This window comes from Protopterus annectens, chromosome 13.part0 (genome assembly GCF_019279795.1).
Source record: "Protopterus annectens isolate FY-2018-M chromosome 13.part0, PAN1.0, whole genome shotgun sequence".
NCBI lineage: Eukaryota > Metazoa > Chordata > Ceratodontiformes > Protopteridae > Protopterus > Protopterus annectens.
This window is the reverse complement of record NC_056747.1, coordinates 611,503,256-611,527,511: the sequence shown is the minus strand read 5'-3', so window position 1 is coordinate 611,527,511 and position 24,256 is coordinate 611,503,256. Positions and strand designations below refer to the sequence as shown.

The window sequence follows — 24,256 nt, the reverse complement described above, 5'->3', positions numbered from 1 at the left end:
TATAAAAATGTAAAACGACGGCCAGAGCCTCTCACCACTCTGTCGAGAATATCCTAGTGACCAGGCACCGTGGTTCCTCTGATGAGAAAAGTAGAAGAATCACCTGCCACAACTCTGTAAATCATCTATGGCTTCTCTGTACTAGGCTCACAGGAACTCCTTTTCTTGCTGAATTATATGCAGGCGTGGAACTACTGGTTTCAGACTTCTCTCCTGATTCCACAAAATACCATCTTCCAGGATTTCAGCAAAAGTCAGACACAATCTGCTACTTCACTTCGCTGTCCCCAAAGTACCAGAAAAGAAAATCCAGTCATGCTGCAAGGCCTTTTTTCCTTCAGCTATCTGTTTCAGTCTTCCCTCCTTAAGCTAGTATCTCTGTCTCCTCTTTCACTTTCAAAATTGTCTTTTATATTCCTGAAAAGAGCTCCACCTTGTGGTGTAATGTAAAAAACTACAGTCTATTACTTCTACAATGAAATACAGTGCAAGCTACACTCTCCCCCACTTGAAAATCTTGGGTCCCCCCAAGTCAAAGGTAGATTAGCAGCAAAATCTTTACATGCACTAATGCACCATCAACTGCACAATATTTTTGCATTCAAAAGGTACATTTCACCAAGGGTAATCAGCCTTATGCATAACTTAGGAAGGGGTGCCACCAGTGGAGTAGGAGGCATAGGGATTATGGACGCAGACTCTCCGATGAGCTGTGGTCACAGGTTCCTGTGTACTATGTCCCAAACTGTTATATGTAAGTCTTTGTGGGGGCCGAATCAGTCTCTGCAACTTTGGTTCGGAAGAGACAGCTACGGAATTTTGCTCTGAAGGTTTGTCACTCACATCACATTCAATGTCCAGTTCTTCAGTAGGCATACTGTCTACTCCTAAGATCTCCTCTTGCATAACTTCACTTTCGTTTTCCATAACGGTATGACTATCCTCAGCACTATTTTCTGAAGTTTGCATAGCAGGGCCTCCATCAGTATCAGGTTCTGTAAAAGGTACAGAAACATTACTTAGTCTATTGTTAGGTCTGGGCTGCTCAAAATGACAAGGAACGAATTCTGGTGGATTTACACTGAGATTACAGCCCACGGGGTCTTGAACATCCACATAAAAAAGTCCACTGAAACCCCAGTCATCATCACTGTCCCCTCCTTCAGCAGGAGGAAACACAGGCCCTTTAACACTATAGAGGATAGTTCCTCTCCGCGTTATTCTTCTGGATCGCCTTGAGTTAGTCTTCCGCTGAGCCATTCTGGGTTCCAGATTCATGAGTCTCACTGATTTTGCCAAAGGCATTAAGTTGTTGCAGTGCCAGGTTTTAATGGGTCATTCTTTCCTCTCAGGGCAAACTTGGTAGACAGGGATATTAGTTAGCTGAGAAGAAATTATGTAAATATCAGATCATCAGTGGTCAGCTAGTTTATGCTTTCCTTGTAATCCCAAATTCCTCAAAAGAACTCTGTCCCCTGGTTGCAAATCATGCATCTTTCCTTTTTTGTCATTGTGAGCCTTGATTCGCTGATGTCTTTGTCCGGTTGATTTTTCAGCAAGCTCATAAGCCTGTCTGAGGTTCTTCTTGAATCTCTCCACATAACTGCCATCAGATAGCACTGGTGTATCATCAGCTGCGACTCCAAAGGTGACGTCAAGAGGAAGACGAGCTTCTCTTCCAAACATTAGGAAGTAAGGTGAGAATCATGTAGCATCATTTTTAGTACTGTTCTAAGCATGCACCACTGTGGCTACATATTTACTCCATTGACTCTTCTTCTCAGCAGATGGTGTCCCCAACATGTCTAATAAAGTTTTGCTGAAACGCTCAGGCTGAGGATCCCCTTGAGGATGATAAGGAGTGGTGCGGCTTTTTTGGACTCCCAACAGAGTGAGTAGTTCATGGACAAGCTTGCTCTCAAAATCACATCCTTGATCAAAGTGCATCATTTTTGGCAAGCCATAGTGTACAAAGAACTTCTCAACTAGTAGTTTTGCCACTGTAATAGCTTTCTGATCTCGAGTGGGAAATGTCTGAGCATATCTGGTATAGTGGTCCGTCACCACCAGCACATTACTGATCCCGTCTTCATCTAGTTCAATGCACAGAAAATCTATACAGACCAGTTCCATGGGTCCACTACTTTCCACTTGACCCAATGAGGCAGCTCTGGTCAGCAGAGTCTTTCTCCGAATGCAACAAAGACATGTACGACGATAATCCTAAACATCTTGCTTCATGTATGGCCAGTAGAACCAGTCTCGTACCAGACTCCTAGTTCTGTCATAACCAAGATGACCATGTTCATCATGCAATGACTGGAGTACTACTTCTCTATACTTCTGAGGAAGCAACAATTGCCATTTTTCACTGCCGAGTACACTTGGAGATCTCCTATACACTAATCCATTCTGTACCTGCAGTCTGTCCCATTCTTTGGCCAAAAGTCTGGCCAGAGGATTAATATCCATGAGGAACATATTAACTTGTTTCTTCTCTAAAGCAGCTACCACCAGTTGACATAAGGGGTCTCCTCTTGGATCTCTCCGGAGGTCAATTTTACTCAAAGATGATAGCGATGAAGCCTGTAAAGTGACTAGATTACAGTAAGCTTGGGGTATGCTTGCTGCCGACAGACCCAACTTCTGGGCCCAACATTCAGTGTGTTGATAGCAGGTTGCAAATCTGACACATAGCTCTCACCCCTGGTGCTGGAATTTCCACCCATTCATCGTCAGGGTGGAAATCTCCCTGAAGTCTTCTGGACAGACCATCAGCATCTCCATTTCTGTGTCCTGGGCAATATTTCAAATTGAAATATAGTTGCATAGAGCTGCCATCCATCTGTGGCCAGTAGCATCTAGCTTTGCAGTGGTCTGGATGTATGTCAAAGGATTGCTGTCAGTCTGCACTTCAAATTCAGCCCCACAGAGATAGTCATGCAGCTTGTCCACTACCGCCCACTTTAAGGCAAGGAATTCCAACTTGTGCGCAGGGTAGTGTCTTTCTGTGGGGGATAAACTCTGATTGATAAAAGCCAGAGGTCTCAGCTTCTTATCATACTCCTGGTAAAGGACTCCTCCTAAGCCATCCACATGTAAAGTGTATGGCTTTGTTGAGTCAGAATATGCCAGCACAGGGGCATGTGTGAGGCAATACTTAAGCTGTTCATATGACTCTTCGCACTCAGGAGCCCAACAGCTCTCGATCCGTTAGGATTTTTCACAAGGATATCTTCATCTGTTTCATTTGCTTTCTCTGCATTTTGGAGCAAATGGTTGATGGGTCTTGCTATCTTTGAAAATCTTTCCACAATCCTTCTATAGTAACTGCAGAACCCAAGGAAAGATCGCAGCTCTGTGACAGTTTTGAGTCTGGGCCAAGATGTCACCTCTACAACTTTGATGGGATCTGTGGATATTCCATTTGTAGACACTACATGCCCCACATAGGTCACTGAAGGTTGGAAGAACTTGCATTTGTCCAATGACAACTTCTGGCCTTCCTTCTCAATCCTGTCCAATACCTTCATCAGTCTTTCTTCATGCTCCTCTAGGGTCCTTCCAAAGACAATGATGTCGTCCAGGTAGACTAAGACTTCCAGGAGATGCATGTCCCCAACTGTTCTTTCCATGATTCTCTGGAAAGTTGCCGGTGCATTTGATAAACCTTGATAAACCTCAAAAAAAATCCCAAAGGGGTGATAAAGGCAGTCTTCTCTATCTTCTGGGTGCATACGGATTTGATAGTATCCACTCCCAGTCTAGCACACTGAACCACTTTCTGCCCACCAGGCAATTTAGAGCATCTTCAATCCGGGGAGTTGTGTACTGGTCTGGAATGGTTCGCTGATTCAGAGTACGATAGTCAAAACACATGCAAATTGACCCATTCTTTTTCCTGACAACAATGGGAGAGGCATATGGACTTCTTGACTCTCGAATTATCCCTGTGGCTTTTAGTTCTCCCAAATGTTTTCTTAAGTCCTCCAGGTCTTCTGGAGCTACTCTTCTGGAATGTTCCCTGAAAGGCCGGTCCTCTTTTACTCTTATTCAGTGTTCTGCACTTTTTGCACAGCCCACATCTAGTTCACTAGTAGAAAAACAATTTTTCTTTTTCATTAGTAGCTCTTTAACTCTGGTTAGCCACTCAGGGGGCAAGAGACCACCTTCTATATCAATATCTTCCAGTTTCAACTCGTTGGCCTTGCTCTCATTCCTTGTCAACACTGAAGCAGGTAAGGGAGTGGCAGCATAAACATTTCCCAAACACACTTGTGAACGCAGGACAATGGGAGTACTTCCTTTATTCTTTAACCCCAGAAACAAAATGTCATAAGGATACTTTAACTTGTCCAGAGGCCAAACTTCTGGGATTAGTTCCAGCCCTGGTGGCAAGTCACTTTCTGTATCTGTTTCCATCATGAGATGAGAGGAAACAGTTTGTCCACACATCCTCACTTTGGTTCTGAAGCAGGTGACCTGACCAGGATGAATTATATGCTCTTTACCAGACAGGGTCCACACATGACCAATCTCATCTTTCTTACTATCCTTCTCCCTTTGAAAGACACAGAAAACTGGTCTCTGGAGAGGATGTAGTGTTGGGTGTTCCTGGGTCAACTGAGGCATTAGCATTCTTCTGACGAGTTCAGTATTTGTCCCCACTAAAATAGATGCTGAATTATTTCCTTTTGGCCTGGGACACACAACAGCAAGTGTTTCCAAAACTTCTGTTGACCCAACAATTGAAGTGGAAAATTCTAACTTGAGTGAGACATGACCATCCTAAGGGAAAATCGTGCCACTTAGACCCCAGATCGCCAAATCTTCTAACTTTCCAAGTGACAAATGCTTTAAGTATTTTTGGTAGAAGTCTCTCTATGGAATGGTGATTTGTGCACCAGTATCCAACAGGGCTTTACTATACACTCCTATTTTCACTGACACAACATGGGCGGTCCCAGTAGGCCATCAGGTAGTTTCTGTTTCCAGTGCTGTTCAGCTGTATGACAGTCAGCATGTGGTTGAGGTACTACGTGTTGACCTCACCATTTTAAAGGATAAGACTCTTGCTTAGTAATGCTTTGTGGTCTCAGATGCTGAGATTTTGGCTGAGATGGCTTTCCAATTCGGTTGTTCACCTCAGATGAGCTAGTAGTGTGCAAAGCAGGTAGTTTCTCTCTCCTATTACAAGGGTTTGTGTGGAAAGGAGATCCAGGATGCTGTCTCTTGATGTTAGATTTTATGGAGCTCTTTGTAACTGGGCACTCAGCTGGCTCCTTCACTGAAGCCCTTTGAAGTTTCCCTGCATTGCACTAGCCAATAATATTTCGTTCACTTTTTTCAAGTTCTCTGCATTAGGACACTGTCGCTTTATATGCCCTGCAAACCCACAGCGAAAACAAAATCCAGTAGGAACTCTGAACATTGGCTGATTTGGTTCTTCCCCGAGTCCTTTTGTGGCGGTTCTAGCTGATGTACTCCTCCCTTTAGCTAAAGTTACCATGGCTTTCTGCAAAAGTATTGGTGACTTGAGCTATGGCATTGGTTAAGGAAGACACCTGCATATGCGACTGTGACACCTTTACATTGCGGACACTCTGGGCCACTACTCCTGTTTGAGTCGTGAGCGTGGCTATAGGCTCCTGCTCCGGTTCACTCACTGTTTTAGTTGCTATTGAACACTGAGATTTGGCTTCCAACAGGCCTTCCTCTTCCCTCACCTCTTTAACCAACTGAGAATAAGTTAGCATCTCTTCCCTATTTCTCATCCTCATGTTCCACACAATGGGGTCCATAGCTTGAGCTCCCTGTAAAATCTGTCCAATCCAAACTTGGTCAGCTACTTTCGGATCCACCCCCTTCTTTAGGATAATCTGGTGGAGCATTTTATCTAATCGCTTAATGTAATTAGATAGTTTCTCACCAACTTCTTGGTATGTATGTTCAAACTGATACAGTAGGTCACAGAAGCCCTCTCGGTCCATCCAAACACATCCTGCCGTACTCCTAAATATTCCCTGGCCATGCAATCTTGCTTACCCATCCTTAGGCTGCATATGGTATCCGCAGCTAATCCCTTTAGACTTTTAGCTATCCGGTGCTTCTTCTGAGATTTTGGGATATCCCACTCCTCTAGGGTTTGTGAAGACTGATCCATCCAGGATTCAAAATCTTCCCCTCCCTGAGGTGTGGGTTGTCTGCCAGAAAAGAAACGCAACTTGCAGTAGCCAAACCCAATGAATGGCTGTGTAGGCTTTAAGCATTTTTCTACAATATTTCCCAATGCATTCAAAACTTCAGGTCCTATAGTATTTATGGACAGTGAAGCTGCAGCTTCGGGTGTAAGGTTCTGATCTACTTGGATACCTTCCACAGGTATTTTCTCTGTTGCTGAGGTAGTGCACTTCTCAGGGATTACCTCATGGACTGCACTCTCACCTGAAATCTGTACACTCAAAGGTATGTGCTCATACACTAAATGACTTTTCCATTCTAATAAGGCCAATGTGCTCTGCTCGGCAGGGTCCATAGTGCTGTCTAATAAAAATCCATGCCCTACAACTGATAAGGATCATGTGACTTGATGTATTTGCATATCAGTCCAAGTGACCCCTGGCAACACCAGAACTAAGCAATGCTCTGACTTAGCATTGTGATGTTTGCACCACTTAGCGGCTACTTCTGGGTTCATGGTTTTGCTGAATTTGCTTTCCACACGTACAGGGGAATAGGGTGGAGTCCAAGGCAGTACAGGCAATCCCGGACAAGCCCCCAAATGTAGCACACACCCAAAGGTGTAGCTGAAGTAGATATGGGTTCCTTCCTACCTGACTCTGGTGACACCCCTATAGGTCCAATACACCAAGGTGGTAAGAATGACAGATTTTATTCTAGGTGACGCATCCAGTTTAAAAGGCAACAGCACAACCACAAACAAATTATTGCAACAGTGCACCAGTTAGCAATAAGGCAAGGTGAGATATGCATTCAATGAAAAAAAGAAGTTATGTACTCATCATAACGTTCCATCTGAGTGGGTAACAATTTGTCTGCAACCTGTGGGTATCGGATCCGAGCCGGCAGCTTTACCTAGCTAAAAATCTGAGCTCCTAGCTCCTCCCCCTACCCATAACCCCCTGCAACACATCCCCCATCCTCAGATCGAGTTTGCCTATAGGGACTCCACAAGACCCTTGAAAGAGACCAATAACCTACTGCCTAACAGAATGGACAATCCTCTCCTAGTTAAGAAGCACGAAACTGGTTAGGGGGAATGGAGGGGGAGTCGGTTGCAGACAAATGAAGTTACCTACTCAGATGAAACGTTATGGTGAGTACATAACTTCTTTATCTGAAGTGGTTAACTTCATTTGGTCTGCAACCTGTGGGACAGAGTCCCCAGCTACCTAGAAAACCTTGGGCGGCCCTCAAGGAAGACTATTGCGGAGCCAAAGGAAGCCCTACTCCTGGAAATCAAATCCAATTTATAATGGCAAATGAATGTATGAGAGGAGGACCAAGTAGCTGCTGAACATATGTTGTCTATAGGGACTCTAGACCAGAACGCAGCAGAGGTAGCTATGGATCGGGTTTAATGCACATGGATTCCCAAAGGAACCGGTTTGTTCGAAGCTAAATAGGCTTGAATGATGCATTGTGAAATCCAGTTAGCTAATGTCACTTTGGTAATAGGTTTGCCTAAAGAAGACTTGGCAAAGGACACAAACAATTGATCAGACTTGCGGTAAGTTGCTGTCCTGTGCAGATAAAAACGCAGTTGTCTATGCACATCCAATTTGTGCAGTGTGTATTCCCCTTTGTTCTGGAAATTGGGAAAGAACACTGGCAGATTAATAGACTGATTAATATTCGACTCAGAGGCTACTTTAGGGAGGAAAGAAGGATTAGTCCTAAGAGAAACTCTGTCCTTATGAAAAATTAGAAAAGGGGGTTTCATACAGAGGGCTTGAAGCTCAGACACTCTCCTGGCCGAAGTTATTGCAACCAGGAAGGCTGTTTTTCAAGATAAAAATTTCAACTGATATGACGCGGCCAGTTCGAAAGGAGGGCCCGTCAAAGCCTGCAGGACCAGTGTTAAGTCCCATGGTGGAACCGCAGACTTAACTGGCAGTTTTAACAGGAAAGCGCCTTTTAAAAAGGTCTTGCAAATTCTGGTGGAAGCCAGTGATCGATCCTACCTCATCCCCCACATGAAAGTGAGATATGGCTGCCAACTGTACTTTAACCGTAGATGCACTGGCTCCCTGATGAAAGATATGGGACAGAAATTCAAGAATCATCAGAATAGGAACAGTAAAGGGATCCAAGTCCCTGTCTTTGGCCCAAATGGAAAAGTGTTTCCATTTACTATCATAGATCCTTCTGGTAGAAGGTTTGTGTGCTGCTACCAGAATGGCTTTCACTGGTGACGAGATACCGGGAGTCCTAGCTATCAGTGGAACTGGATCAACCAAGCTATGAGCTTGAGGTCGCCCAGGTTTGGGGGTTGTAATCCCGCAGGGTGAGAAATTAGATCTGGGATGGGATCTAAGATCCAAGGAGGAACTACACTGTGAGACTGCAGGTAAGGGAACCAGATCTGGCGAGGCCAGAATGGGGCTATGAGGATTATCTTGCTCCCCAACCGATGAGCTTTCTGCAGGAACTTCGTCATGAGCGGAAGCGGGGGATAAGCATAAAGGAGACCGGGGGGCCAAGCATGAACTACAGCGTCTCTGGGGCTCTCCCCTACTGGGGGAATTAGAGCGAAATATTCGCTGCACTTTGTGTTTGCCGGGGAAGCAAAAAGATCGCAGCAAGGTAGACCACATTTGAGGAAGATCTGTTTCGCTACCAACGGGTTTAGAGACCACTTGTATGGTGTGAGGATCAGGCGACTTAGCTTGTCCGCTAGGATGTTGGTCCGGCCCGGAATGTGCGTTGCTACCAGAAAGCGGTTGGTGGAGATCGCCCATTCCCAAACTCTCATGGCCTCTCAGCAAAGGGGATAAGATCTGGTTCCTCCCTGTTTGTTGATGTACCAAACTACTGCCATGTTGTCTGACTGAATTGCAATAGTTCCGGGAGGAAGAAGGTCTTGTAGGGCTTGCAATGCCAAAAGCACCGCCCTCATCTCCAGGACATTGATATGCAGAACGGTCTCTGAGGGAGCCCAAGTGCCTTGGACAGTTCTGCCCATAGCAATCCCCCCCCACCCGAGGCGAGAAGCATCCGTGGTCAACGTGGCTTGGGTCTGAGGCATGACGAACGGTCTCCCCTCTAGTAGCTCCTGAGAGTGCAGCCACCAGAGAAGGGAGTCCTTGCAAACCCTGCTCAGGGGAATCGGGACGGGACTGCTGTGATTTCCGGAACCACATCTTCTTTGTCCCCTCTGGTTCCTGGAGAAGGACCATTGGAGATCAGAGAAGCGGATCCCGATGGCAGACAGCGTCTTCCCGTCCTTTTTGCTTTGGACCAGCGCGTCACGGATGGTCTTGCCAAAGAGTGTAGACCTGTCAAAGGGTGCGTTAGCAAAGGACGCCTTGAAGGGTTCCGCAGAATCGCAAAGGCAGAACCAGGCATGGCGCCGCAGAGCGATGCCTACTCCACTGGTTCTAGCCGCTCCCTTCATGGCATGGGAGAGTAGCCGCATAGATGTAATAGATTTCAGAGTGGCCATGCGAGTCGAGAAGATGCGTTTGTCCTCGGTCGCCATGGACTCCGGGGGGGGGGGGGGGGCTCCAACGTATTCCTTAATCAAGTCTTGCTGGAGTCTAATAATGTGTGCCATATAGTTCAGCGCCCTCACAGAGAAGGTAGCTGAAGCAAACATCCGCTTCCTAATGCGGTCCAACGTCCGAGATTCCTTATCTGGAGGGTGGACCAAGGAACTCTCCTGCACTAGTTCCTTCTTGGTGGCAGCTGCCACCAACATGGCATCCACAGGAGAACCTTTAGACCAAGCCATCCTATCAGAAGCGGGACTAAGTTGTCTGGCCTTCTGGGAATCAGCTCCACGGTGTCTGCCTCCTTCCAAGCCCTGGTTGGTAATTAAATCCACCAGGGGGTCAGCCGGGGGACACACCCAAGAAGTAGATGGGCCTGCATCAAATGCATCCAGAAACACAGACTCATCTGAAGAAGGTTTTTGGGCAGACCACCCACCTCTGATTCACAACATTTCCATGATGTCTCCAAAGGAGACATCCTCAGGGGGTGACCTTGGAGAACCTTCCCCCTCCTCCAAATCTGTGTCCTCTGTGAGGGACTCAGGGGAGTCCAGGTGCCTCCTTTTGCTCTTCCGTTTGTGAGGAACCTCCTTGGTGGGGCTATCCAAGGAGGGCTCACCCACGGGGTCCTGTTCCTCTAAGGGAACCAACTGGAGCGCCGATGCAGGCTGTCCCTGTGGCCGGATGACGAAGGACAGGCCCAAATGCGCAGGGGTGATGGATGGATCCGTAGCCCGGACCGGGGATCTGGAAGTCCTCGACAGCACCCTCTCCACTACATCAAACGCCGAAGGTGAACCGCTCTCCCCTGGCTCCAAGAGACACCGTTCCCCACACGGATCTGACGCTCTGCTCTCGGCCCACGAGAGCTAGGATCCAACACGCTCGAGGGCATATTCGGCGATGAAGTAACCAAGACTGTCGGCACCAACAGATCCCCGGGTCCGAAATGGCATGGATCCGAAGACTCTGAAACCCAATACCGGGTCGGAGAAGGAGCGATCGGGGTAAAGAAAGGGGCCGAGCTCCCCCCCCCCCGGAGGGGGGGGCTTGGAGCACCCCCATCTGCATTTAAGCCTGCAAGAAACGACTCATCATCCGGTCCAAATCAGCATCGGTCAAGCTTCTGGTGGATCTGGAGGAGGTTGCCGAGGCGGGCCTGGAGGGCCGCCTAGAGGACCTCGAGGGAGACCGTTACTCCTCTTCCGGCTCCGGGGAAAAGCAAGGAGAGTGGAGCCGAGAATGAGGAAAACCAGAGACCGTCTTAGTGGGACTAGTTACCCTAGCTGGCGAAGCCAAGGGATGAGACTCTGCCCGCCTTTTGTGCCTATGCCAGTCCTTGTCTCTCCTCTTCTCCTTAGAAGAGGAAGAAGAGTCCCCCTCACCTTGAGAAACAGAGGGAGTTTGAGTCCCCAACAAGGGAGGGGGGTCGGAAGGCATGGAAGCCGCAGTCGCGACCGGTGTCTTAGAGGGAGAGGAGGAAGAAGAATCTGGGGGTAACAATCCTGCCAGAATTAGCTTGTTCCTCCTATACCTGATGGCCCGGGGGTTGAAAGCTGCACAGACCTGGCAGCTGGTGGATAAGTGGGCCACCCCCAGACAAATAACGTACTGAGTGTGGCCATTGGCTGGGGACAGCTTATGACCACACTCAGTGCATTTAGAAAAAATGGCTTTAGGCCCTTCAGCCATCACACTACACACACACACACACTACTAGGGGGAGGGTGAAAAATAAATTTGAAGAGAATTTACCACAAAAAAGTTAAATTAAGTATACTAGACGGTAAAGGGGGCTAAACCATGCACACACAACACAGAAAATCCTAAGAAAAAAGCCATTTTAAAGTTTTTTATAAACTTGAAATCTCTCACCCACGCCAAGAGCTCGTCTCTAGAAGCTGCTGTAAGCCGCGGCAAACTAGATCTGAGGATGGGGGATGTGTTGCAGGGGATTATGGGTAGGGGAGGAGCTAGGAGCTTGGATCTTTAGCTAGGTAAAGCTGTCAGATCCGATATCCACAGGTTGCAGACCAAATGAAGTTAACCACTTCAGATCATACATTCACCCTCTTCCCCAGAACTCAACAGAAAAAGGTCTTGACATTCAAACATGCACAAAGAAGACAATATCAATGAGCAGTAAAACTTTGTAATGCAGCAATACAAACACAGGAAAAACAATGCAATGTCATTAGGCAATAAGAGTTATAATACAACAATACAGATAAGAGAAAATGCAATGCTAGTGAGTAGCAAAATTCTTGAAGGCAGCAGTCTTAACACAGGCAAAATGCAATGTCATTGAACAATGAAGATCTATAATGCAGCAACACAAATATGAGAAGATGCAATGTCATTGAGCAGTACTAACACCCTCAACCCCCTTGATAAATTCCAAACAGACCAACTATGAAACACTCTATTATGCCCTGTTCACTTGGCCATTGACTACTTATAGTCTTGCTTCCGGCATGATGGGGCCCAAGTTGGACCTCATATGGATCCCAGTTATTTGTAATCCACAAAGCATTTGGGTGTGATCCACAATCTTATAAAAATGTAAAATGACGGCCAGAGCCTCTCACCACTCTGTCAAGAATATCCTAGTGACCAGGCACCGTGGTTCCTCTGATGAGAAAAGTAGAAGAATCACCTGCCAGAACTCTGGTAATCACCTACGGCTTCTCTGTACTATGCCCAAAGGAACTCCTTTTCTTGCTTTATCATATGCAGGTGTGGAACTACTGGCTTCAGACTTCTCCCCTGATTCCACAAAATACCATCATCCAGGATTTCAGCAAAGGTCAGACACAATCTGCTACTTCACTTCCCTGTCCCCAAAGCACCAGAAAAGAAAATCCAGTCACGCTGCAAGGCCCTTTTTCCATTCACCTACCTATTTCAGTCTTCCCTCCTTCAGCTAGTATCTCAGTCTCCTCTTTCACTTTAGAAATTGTCTTTTATATTCCTTGTGGTGTAACGAAAAACTACAGTCTATTCTACAATGAAACAGTGTGAGCTACATTAGCAAACTCCTTATAACTCATATATGTCCATCCTTTCTCCCATCTCATCTCTGTACCTCAGTCTCATGTTCCACTGCATACTAATGTTGTTTATAAAACAAGCATACAAACAAAAAACTATAATCTCCTTAATAAATTCTACCTACTTACTTTACTCCTGAAAACTCCATTTTTACAATAGTTAAATGGCATTACATCTTACCATAATTCTAACATATCTCTAAACCTTTCTCTCTAGTAACTGGTATTATTCAATTTCAGTACATTCTATTTGACATTTAAACTGCAGATACTTAACTGCACTTGCCTATCCATTTCACAATGAAAAATATATGAATATATGTATGTAAAGTGAGTATCTTATTTTGTAATTGCAAAAAGCATTTGTTTTTCCGTGTACAGTGAAAAACTCCTATTATGCTACTTCATGTGTGTATTTTGCAATAAGAAAGAGAGGTGAAGAAAAAATACACAAACAAATGTAACAGCTCAAGGAGCAGTATTTAGCAGTGAGTCATACCATTTATCCTGAAGTAGCATAGCAACTTTGGGGAAGCATGTAATAAGAAATATAAAGAAAGTCTATATAGATATTTTTATGTGATAACAAGTTACTGCTGTAAGCTATGCAAGTACACAATTAGAAGAAGATCATGTGAATGAAATGTTATAAATACTAAATTAGTAAAGGTGTATCTACTGTCTGAGGCAAGAAGAGAGTTGGAATTAAATTGCAAATGGTTATGTAGGTAGGGGTCAGAGAAAGTGGTGGTAAGATTAGTCTGGGTTACTACATGGGCATAACCAGTGGTTACAAAGGTATTCTCCGAGTTGTTTTTTGAACAGTTTTTTTATCTGTTGCATCCTTTAGTAAAGGAGACTCTGTTTCTAGCATCACCATCCTGATGTAATATAGAGCATTCCATGCATTCAAGTTGGGGGAGGGAAGTTAGGAGATCAGCATATTCCAAATCCAGTTCAGTCAACTGCAGATCACAGTGTGTAAGCATAATTTAAATGAATCAGCAAAGTAATAAATATATACAGGCAACTGTAACAGCTTCTAACACATCCTGCCTGTTAAAGAATGGAAGTAGCATCCATAAACAATAAACAAACATGAAAATAATAAAACATACTTCTACCATTACTTACCATTTCTTGCATAAGCATTAGCTACTGCTCCTTTTGTAAGCAGTTCCACACCCAGTTCATGTAAAAATCTGCAGTTCTCTACTCCGCATGTTACTGTAGGGCTATGATCAGGGAAACCAGCAGCACTTGGACCAGGCTCACCACAGGATGCAGCACTGCTTTGCCGCACTTCAGAAATCTGTTGTTTCATATCAGACATTTTACTTCGAACTTCAGCCATCTGAGATTTTAGCTTTTTTAGAATTCTTGTATCAGGAGGAACGCGCCACATAGCTTGTTGCTTTCGCTGGTCCCTGTCCTTACGGGAATGAGAAGCTGCGGAAAATTAGATACAAACAAAAGAGAATGGTTCATAACTAATGGCAAAAACAGTGAACAGAAGACTCGAATGCCTGTAGAGTACAATGAGACAAAATAAATATGATATGCCTATTCAGAATAATTACAAAGCCTTCCAATGCAATGAAGGACATGATTTAAGTACTAAAATTATACAATGGGGACAAAAGGCATACAAAGAAGTTTAGAGAATTTGCAGTGCGACATAATACTGTAACACCACCAATCAGCCAGCTCAGGTGTACTAGTTTCTCAAAAATACATGTCAGACTGTTGAAAAATCTTGGAGTGGTATACAGCTGCCATTTGTGTCTTCATCCACTGTTGAGACTACTTTATCTTCTACATTTTAACATTAAGACATTAATCAAACTTCCTTACATCTTGAAAATACAGTGAAACTGGCATGTTAAGTAAGGTATGAATAACAGAATTCTGTGAAGAAAGTACAGTTTTGTAATATTTTACCATACCAGTAGATGTCCTATTTCTCACTGTTGCCGTATTCTTTACTCATGGGATAACCTGCAGAAGACAGCCTAATGTCTGGCCAGTATACCAAAGTACTTACACCTTCCTGGTTTCGTAGATCAGATGTCCTGTGTGCAAAGCATAAGATACGTATATGATGTATGGAAACAAAATGTTGCTCAGATTTTTAGATGCATTTGTCTTATTCAAGTAATATCTGAACTGTCTATCTAAATCCAAGGTGTGAAGTACCGTCTCACTTGCAGACTATGGAAAAGGAACAAAGGAGGGAAGATGAATAGACTGATTCAAGGGCAAATCATTACCTTGGGCATAAAAGAAGGATCGTTATGAAGAGACACCTTGTCCTTGTGAAAAACTAGAAAAGGAGGAACCACCAATAGGATTGGAGTTTAGAAACCCGCTTGGCAGAAGTAACAGCCACCAACAATACAGTCTTCCAAGTACAATGTTACAGGGAAGAAGTAAAGGCAGGCGCAAAAGAGGATGGAGTCAATTTTTCAAGAACAAAATTAAGGTCCCAAGGGGGAGGAATAATCTTTCTTGGGGGCCTGATATGAAGAATGCCTTTTAGGAATTATTTGACGTCTAAACTAGAAGCAAAAAGTGGACTCAAAGGCAGACAGGAAAAATGGATGATAAATGAACAGAAGAATATGCCAAACCAGTATTTTGCAATTCACACAAGTAAGAAAGTACCACAGGGACCTTAGCAGAAAAAGGGTCCTGGGTCACACTTCAGATATCAAACAAAAACATTCTTCCACTTAGCCACATAGGATTTTCTAGTGGTGAGTTTTATGGCCTCCTGCAAAACCCATAGCACATCTCAGAAAATTGGTATCTAAAATGGATCAATACCCTGTCACCCAAAGTGTCAGTTGAAGTGTGGTCAAGTAAGGGTGAATAAGAGACCTCTTATCTTGTGTAAGAAGATCCATTCTGTGAGCTAAATTATGATGAATGTCCCTGGCCAGGTGAAAAAGGAGGAGGAACCAGTGCTGTCTGGGTCAAAAGGGAGTCACCAGCAAGATTTTGGGTATCTTCTACATGATGTTGTGCAAGACCCTGGGAAGATGAACAGGATAGGCATACAGGAACATCTCCTTCCAAGGAAAAGACATGGTGTCCACGTTCCAAGCCACTGAATTTTGAACTCTGAAGGAGAACAGAGGAAATCATCTGTTCAGAGGAGAGGCAACAATATCAACATGAGGAATATCCCAGTGATGTACAATACCCAGAAACACCTCTCTGTGAAGCATCCATTTGTGAGGATATGTCCTGGACCTGCTCACAGGGTCTGCCACTAGATTATGTTGTGAAGGCATGTAAATTACCTGAAGAACCACGGGATGGCGGGTTGCAAAATCCCAAGCCTGAAGGGTCAGCCTGCAAAGAAAGTAAGACTGTGTGGACTCCTGAATGCTGGTGAACAACATGGCTGTGGTATTATCTGTAAAAACCTTTACAGGACCTGGAACCCAGACAGAAGTGAAAGGCCTGAAGAGCTAGGATTAGAGCAGTCACCTTTTATATACTGATGTGGTCTGACATCTTTTAATGAGATCAAAGACCATGGGCTTTTGGATAGTTGGAAGCATTCATGTACAGTTCTTGAGCAGGAAGAGGAACCTGAATAGGCAAACCTGAATTTAGGGTCATAATTCCACTAGAGGAGTTCAAATCTGAGACAGGGTAAAAGTGGAATTGGAAACTCCAGAGGGTGGCAGTGTTGGAGCTAAACAGTCTTGAGATACCACTGGAATTTTCTCATGTGAAATTTGGCAAAAGGAACCATGGGAATGGTGGATGCCATGAACACCAGGGCTCAGAGGAATTCCCTTGCAAGAAGAACTAGAAGAGGAAGAAGTGACTGGAAATATGCAGTCAAACTGAGACCCTTGGGAGGCAGAAGAGAAGTCAGCATTGGAATGGTCTGAATCCTGCAACCCAAAAACACCTGGTACTGCGAGGAAGTCAACTCTGACTTTTTGAGATTGAGAGTGAACCCCACACCGTGCAGGAGAAACATAGTGAAGTTTAAATTGTGAATCAGGAGCTGCGGAGAGGGCTTGAATCAACAAGGTATTCCAGATAAGAGAATATTTGGATTCCTTAAAATCTGCAGAAAGCTACCACAGGGGCCAGATATTTTGTAAATATGCTGGGAGCTGTAGAAAGTCTAAAAAGCAAAAAAAGACAACTGATAAGAAGAAGAAGAAACACAGAAATGTAAACAATTCCTGATAGAATGTGAATAATAATATTGAAGTAAGTGTCATTCTAATCCAAAGAAACTAGAAAATCTTGGGGAAGCAATAGAGGAAAAAGGGTCTGAAGAGAAAATATCCTGAAGCAAAGAACCTTGAGAAAGGGCAGGTCTAGAATGGGCATCCATCTGGAATAGAAACCTGTTCCCTTCTGAGACAGGAGAACAGGTTATATTTCTCCCTGTTCCATCAGATTCCACAGGACAAAAGGAAAAGGAGGAAGATAGCAAGCAGACCAGAAAATGGAGGAAGGGACTTCCAAGCCATAAAATAATCTCACTGGATGATAGAGAGAACCCATACATCTGTGGTTGTCATTTTCCAAACAGGAAAGGAAAGGATTAGCCTGAGAGACAGAAGAATCTGTCTGAGGGGGAGGAGAGGCTGTATATCAGGATACAGGCAGATTTATTAGGAAAAGAAGGTTTTGGCGTCTAGAACTCTGAGTGGGTTTAACTGGGAAAATTCACTTAGAAACCCTCTTACCCCTAACAGGTTGTTTAGGCTGCCTGGGGGCAAAGGAAGACTTTAAAGGATAGTTTCTCCAGTAGTTACGTATAGGAGAAACAAAAAATAGTTTGAGGCCTTGTATAACCTTGACCTTATTCTGCAGGATTTTAAACAATTCTGCAACAGTACTGCCAAAAAGATTCTGATTATCTAAGGGAGAATCTAAAAGTTTGGCTTCAATATGCTCAGGCAAAGCCTGCTGGTATAACCAGGAATATATCTTCTCATGACAAAGCTTGATGCTGCTGTCCTACAGGAGACATCAGCTGCATCTTAACTGTATTTAATGGCAAGTTACCTGAAAGGCAGAACTCAGTAGAGAGAAAGCAGAATTCTTACTGTTGTAAACAGGCATGCCATTCAACAACCCCCCCCCCTGCTGAGATAGAAGAGCCAAGACATACCTAGTCATGTGTGTCTGATAACTAATGGCTCTAAAAGCCAAAGTATCAGATGTATACACTTTTCCCCCATTTCTTTCCATAACAGGCCATCCTTGGTAGAAGCAGAAGCTTGGAAGAGGAAAGCAGTTTGTTTGGTTCATCTATTGACATGGAGACAACAGCAGGATCAGATGACAAGCTTTTATATAAGTAATCAAGATCCTCAGCGTCAGGAGACTGAGAAGCTGTTAAAGATGTGTCCAGCAAGGCAGCTAAGACTGGAGGGACTGCAGAGGGTCTGGGTGAGTCCATTTGTAAAAGTTCATAATACCTCTTTTGAACCTCTTACACTTGCGATCCTATCTATCCTAATCCTGTTTAAAGTGGTCCATCATACAGACCACTGCATCCCCAAAGGATCTTCTTCTTTCGGCTGCTCCCGTTAGAGGTCGCCACAGCAGATCAACTGTTACCATTTCTTCCTGTCCTCTGCATCTTCCTCTGTCACATTAACCACCTGCATGTCCTCCCTCACCATATCCATAAACCTTATCTTAGGCCTTCCTCTTTTCATGTTAGCTGGCAGCTTCATCCTTAGCATCTTTTTCCCAATATACTCTGCATCCCTCCTCAGCACATGTCCAAACCAATGTAATCTTGCCTCTCTGGCTTTGTCTCCAAACCTACCAGCCTGGACTGACCCTCTAATATACTTATTCCTAATCCTGACCATCCTTGTCACTTCTAGTGCAAATCTTAACATCTTCAACTCTGCCACGTCAAGCTCTGACTCCTGCCTTTTTGTCAATGCCACTGTCTCCAACCCATATAACATAGTTGGTCTCACTACCCTCTTGCAGACCTTCCCTTTCACTCTTACTGGTACTCATCTGACACTCTTCTCCACCCACTCCATCCTGCCTGTACTTTCTTCTTCACCTCTCTTCCACATTCACCATTACTCTGAACTGTTGATCCCAAGTACTTAAACTCATCCACCTTCGCCACCTCTACTCCCTGCATCCTCACCATTCCTCTGTCCTCCCTCTCATTCACACACACATATATTCTGTCTTAGTCCTGCTGACCTTCATTCCTCTTCTCTCTAGAGCATATCTCCACCTCTCCAGGGTCTTCTCCACCTGTTCCCTACTCTCACTACTAAGAATCCTCTTCATCAGGTCCCAAGGCCAAAGGAGAGTGTAATTTTGAGGAGTATGCTAAGGATTCTTCACCAGAGTCCAAATTCTCATCACAAGATTCAGAATCCCTAGGCTTGTTACATGGGGAGGATGACCAAGGAATAGCAGCAGCAGGGACAATCGTTGTGGAGGTTTCAATGCCATTAGCACATTAAACAGTCCTTGACAAAAGTCCTGCCACTCTGAGAATCCTTAGCTACAGTAGTCACATGTTTTGCTTTCTGTTTCTTTTTTAGGGGAATATCTGCCTTGACAAATCTAGGAGGCTCAGAGATCTGCCTTGACTCAATGAGAGTACCAGGCAACTCTTTCCTGATAAAATTCTGGGAATCCCCCTAAGCTCTTCTTCAGATATAATCAGCCATGGTTCCTCCTCAGCATCTGTGCCAGATGAACACAAAGCCTCAGCAGACATGCAAGTAGCCACTTCTGTGCTGGCCTGTAACAGGGTCGCGCCAGAACGAACTGGCAATAACACAAGCCAGTAGATGCAAAATGATCTCTCAACATTTTTCTTAAGAAGCAGATGAACTTTGGGGTGGGTGGATTTTGGCCATGGTACCCTGGGTCAATAACTTCAGACACTGATTCTCCAGATTAACAAAACGAGAACATAAATGGCTGCAGACTGTATTGGGACAAATGCCTAACAGATATCACAGAGAGTATGGTCATGCATAGCTTCCAAACAAAAAAGACTTCTCGTGTCTGTCCTTGTGGGGAAACTGCCTCACACACTCATTTCCCATTCCTGGATGACAAGAAAACAAACTACAAGGAAAAAAAGGAAAGAAAGGAACCCCAACAGGGTACTTATCTGTAACAGGATCAGGAGAAGAACCAACATGGAGGACAGCGTACAGACTAAATTCAGAAGTTGCATTTGGACTGACGGCAGAAATCTGAGGTTTAAGTATTGATTCATTACATATGTATTTCACTTCTTGCACCAGCTGGACCTTAGGCTAACCTTGGCAGGTTTTCCCATGAGTAAGGAATACTGCAGCAGTGATAAGGAAGGACATCAATACTTCTTTTAAATGGACACAAACAATAAAAAAACTTTAGCAGTATGGCATACTGACTAATTTAATGAGCCATCTGCATGCTAAGTAGGAAAATTACCTACTCCACTATGCAAATTTGAGCAAGCCACTTAATCTGACCAAAGTTACTCTTTGCAAGTCAGTAAGTAGTTCTGCCTAGCAAAAACTGCCCAGTTAAAGACTCAGGACTGTAACTGTGCCTAAATAAAACTGTCCAGCTAAAAAATCAATGTTGCATTAGACAAACAACCCCAAAAAGCAACTACTAAGAAACAAGGCTAAGGAACAAAGTCTCCAGAGTTATAAAAAGAAAACAGAAGATGGCAAGTATTAAATACGTTATAAATCTAACATTCTGTGTTAGAAGACAGAGAGAGACCATCAGACATAAGATTTAAAATATATATTCCTATGAAGAATAAAATAAGAGAATTTCTTCCAAAAAAGCATAACAAAAGGGAGGAGAGAAACTCTGGGCATAACCAGAACCCTAAAGAAGGAAACTCTCATGCCTAAGCATATCACTGTAACCACAAGCAGCAGTCTACAATTTCAATCAACCAAGGCACTGGATAGGGTCAGTGTGGTCTAACAGGAGTCATAGAACAGTGACAATTTGGATGGGGACGTCAGGTGGGAATGTTGAGACAGACAGAAGAAGACAATACTGAACTAGTTTTACCATACATAACATTCGTAACTGATGTCTTTTTTGTCCACCTCAACAGGGGGACAGATTTCCCAGAAAATTCAACCCCAGGAGGCATCATGGAAGGATATTTTGGAGAATGGTGGACCCAAAGCACACCCTGGACCTGGACTGCAGGTCAAGCTTGTAATGAGAGACAAATGTATGCACTGTAGACTATGTGGCCAGCTTAGAGGACAAAGATCACCCCCTTGGATCTATAATCAAAGGTAATACAGTCAAGACAGCCACCTGGACAGAGTAACCTTAGATGCACTGGAACAAAGTTTTGCCTTACAGAAGGATACAAAATGTATCATATTTCCTAGAGTGTTTTGTATGGTGCAAATAAAAACAATGTAACTGATGGGAAAGTCTAACAAGTGAAGCAGATTATTCACCCTTACTGGAGAAATTTGGGAAAATGACTGGCAAATGGATAGCTTGGTTCAAAGAAGATTTGGGAGTATGCTTGGGAAGGAAAGATCAAATATGGAGGTTTACGTGAGAAGGCCTGCAACTCTGAAATTCTCCTAGTTGAAAGTCACAGTTACCAATAACAAGGTTTTCTAAGACAGAAATTTCAAAATGGTTGTAGATGGAGGTTCATATAGTGTATTTATAAGACTACGTAGCAAAATAGTGATGTCCCATGGTGGCACACGATCCCTTCAAAGGGGGATTGTAACAGAAAAGTGCCCCTAAAGAACATTTTTGAAAGCCTGAGGAAAGCACAGAGCATATGCTGTTCCATGTGAAAGTTGGAAAAGGCTGCTAACTGATCTTTAATCACAAAACAGCTAGCCCCCAAATGAAAGAGGATTGCCAGAAAGTCTACAACAGAAGGTAAAGGTGCTGAAAATGGATCTAAACCTTCAGAATTGGCCAAAACAGAAAACCTCTTCCACTTACCATTGTAGGCTTTCCTAGTGGAAGCTCTTCTGGGAAGAAGTTAGAATCTGAATAACTCTGGAAGAGAGTCTGGAATTTCTGGTCATCACTGGAAGTGGAGGAACTAACTAGTCAGACTGAGGGACTTCATATCTGGGTGAGGCTTGCCACAGGGATGGATCCAGGACCCAGGGCAGGTTCACTAGATGAGGTTATAGAAAGGGGAACCCAACCTGTCAAGGGCAAAAGGGGACAATGAGAATTAGTTCTGCCTTGCACCAGGCTGCCTTCTGCAGAAATTGGACTAGGAAAAGACTTAGATGGTAAGCATACAGGAAACCAGAGAGTCAAGTCTGCACCACAGCATCCCTCGAAGACTCTCCTCTTAATGGATCAGGGAAAGGAAGCTGCTGTATTTGGTATTGGTTCAGGCTGCAAACAGATCTCAACAGGACTAGCCCCACTGCTGAAAATATTGTTCACCACTCACTGACTGAGGGAGTACTTGTCAGGTAAAAGGATAGACCTGCTTAGTTAGGTCTACTAGAATATTGGACTTGAATGGCAAAACATCAGGTCTTCCTGACAAAATGGGTAAGAATGTGTCTGTCTCATTTGTTGAAGTACCAGACCACAGACACTGTCTGACAGTACCTCAATCACACCCATAAGGAGGCAATCCTGAAAAACCTGCAATGCAAGGAGGACTGCTCGCATTTGTAGGACACTGATGTGAAGACTGATTCTCAGGTAGGGACTACGTAACTTGAAATGTCCTGTCTTTGAAAATGCCCACCCACCACCCTAGAAGGGAGGTGTCCGTAGTCACAGTGGCTCTTGAAAAGGTAAATACAAACGGCCATCCTAAGAAAGTAAGAGGAGAAGTTAACCACCATAGATGATGTTGCCTGTAAATCCTGGGGATTTTGATGGGATGGTTCATTCGCTGATGCATTATGAACCACTGGACGAAGAGTGGCCACTGAGGCACCCTCATGTAAAATATTGTGTGTGGGACTACAATGACAGCTACTGCCATGGACCTTAACAGGCACAGGATCAAGTGAGCTGGAGGGGTCTGATGACATAACACCTGTAAGGCTTGAAGATATAGAGATGAGTCTGATAGGTAGAGGTTATCTGGCTATCTGAGAGGTAGTGCCCAGGTGGTACCCTAAGAATTCTAGCATCTGAAATGGTTCCAGTCTTGATTTTTCAAAGTTCACTGCGATTCCCAAGAACATGCAAAGCTACAGTAAGGAGTCTCTTGCTTGGACCAGCAAATCTGCTGTGGTGGCCATAATTAGCCAGATGCCCAAATAAGGTAACTACTGGAACTGCTGCAGCCTCAGCTGCAGTATTACAACTGCCTTGTATTTGAACACTTGGGGGGGCTTTTGTGAGATCAAAGGGCAGTACTCTGAACTGGAAACAACAGACTCCCAGCCAGAAGTGCAAGAACCTTCAAAACTGCTGTGATATCTTGATCTGATAGTATGCATCCTGGAGATCTATGAGCACATCCAATCATCCTTTCTCAGAAGAGTCAATATGAACTGTACTGTGACAATTCTGAAAGATGTGTGTGTGACAAACAGGATCAACTGACTGGCTTTTTGTCCCCATTCTTTTTTGGTACTAAAGAGAACCTGAAGTACACTACAGATCCTTTGGTCTAGTGGGACCTCCTAGATAACTTGCTTAATTAGTCACTTTGAAATTTCTTGCACTGTTGCCCTTAGATGCCACTGTGGAAAGTATGGAAGGGTCTTGCAATCCAATTTTGGGGAAAATGCAAAAGGGATACGACAGCATCCGGTTATCACTATCAACACTCAAGAGCTGTAGATGATGACTTACCACGTGATAGGGTGGAGAGAGAAGCATGTTTGACTAGCTAAAGAACATGATAGTCAAGTAATTTGGAAGGAACGGTCCAGTGAAAGGATCCTTGGTTTTGCAGTCTGCCTCTACATCCTGGGTGACAACCATTAAAGTTGCCCCAGGGAGCCCTGTCACCAGGAGTGTCCTGGGCAATCCTCTGGGACTTTTAGAGTTACAAGTGTTTCTCACCCTTCTGGTTATGTGAAAAAGGGCCTCTGAGGTGCAGAGAAACACAGTCTGATGGCAGACAGGGTTTTGCCATCCCGCTCACTTTCTTGTTAGGATGCACTTGACCTCGGGTCTGAGCTAACTGGACTCATCAAATGGGGTAATCATGAAAACAGAAACATCCAGGTAGGCAGTGAAAGATAAGGTCAGTACCTGCTGCTCTCATCATGCTGCCATATTCGATAACAGACACATGGACACATTAGCAATGGACTATATAGTGGCCAGTTGTGTATCTTCTGCCCTGTGACACTTAACTGTTGTGGCACCTGAAAGTGATTTTGACAACTCCCTTTTCAAACCCCTTTACAGTCTAGAGAAGCTTGCTCGAATAGCAAAGGTTGCTGAAACATACATTTGCTTTGGAAATATGTCCAGAGCCCTAGACTCCTTGCTTTTGGG

The 24,256-nt window shown here is 44.2% G+C and overlaps 1 protein-coding gene across 2 annotated transcripts in view; it reads right to left on the bottom strand.

The window, feature by feature from the left end:
- TRIM37 (tripartite motif containing 37) overlaps positions 1-24,256 on the bottom strand; it is a 2,575,817-nt gene that overhangs the window by 721,400 nt on the left and 1,830,161 nt on the right. For both annotated transcript variants that reach the window (XM_044054277.1, XM_044054276.1), the window contains exon 20: positions 13,919-14,233. In XM_044054277.1, the coding sequence (XP_043910212.1) occupies positions 13,919-14,233 (315 nt within the window). The remainder of the gene's footprint in view (positions 1-13,918; positions 14,234-24,256) is intronic.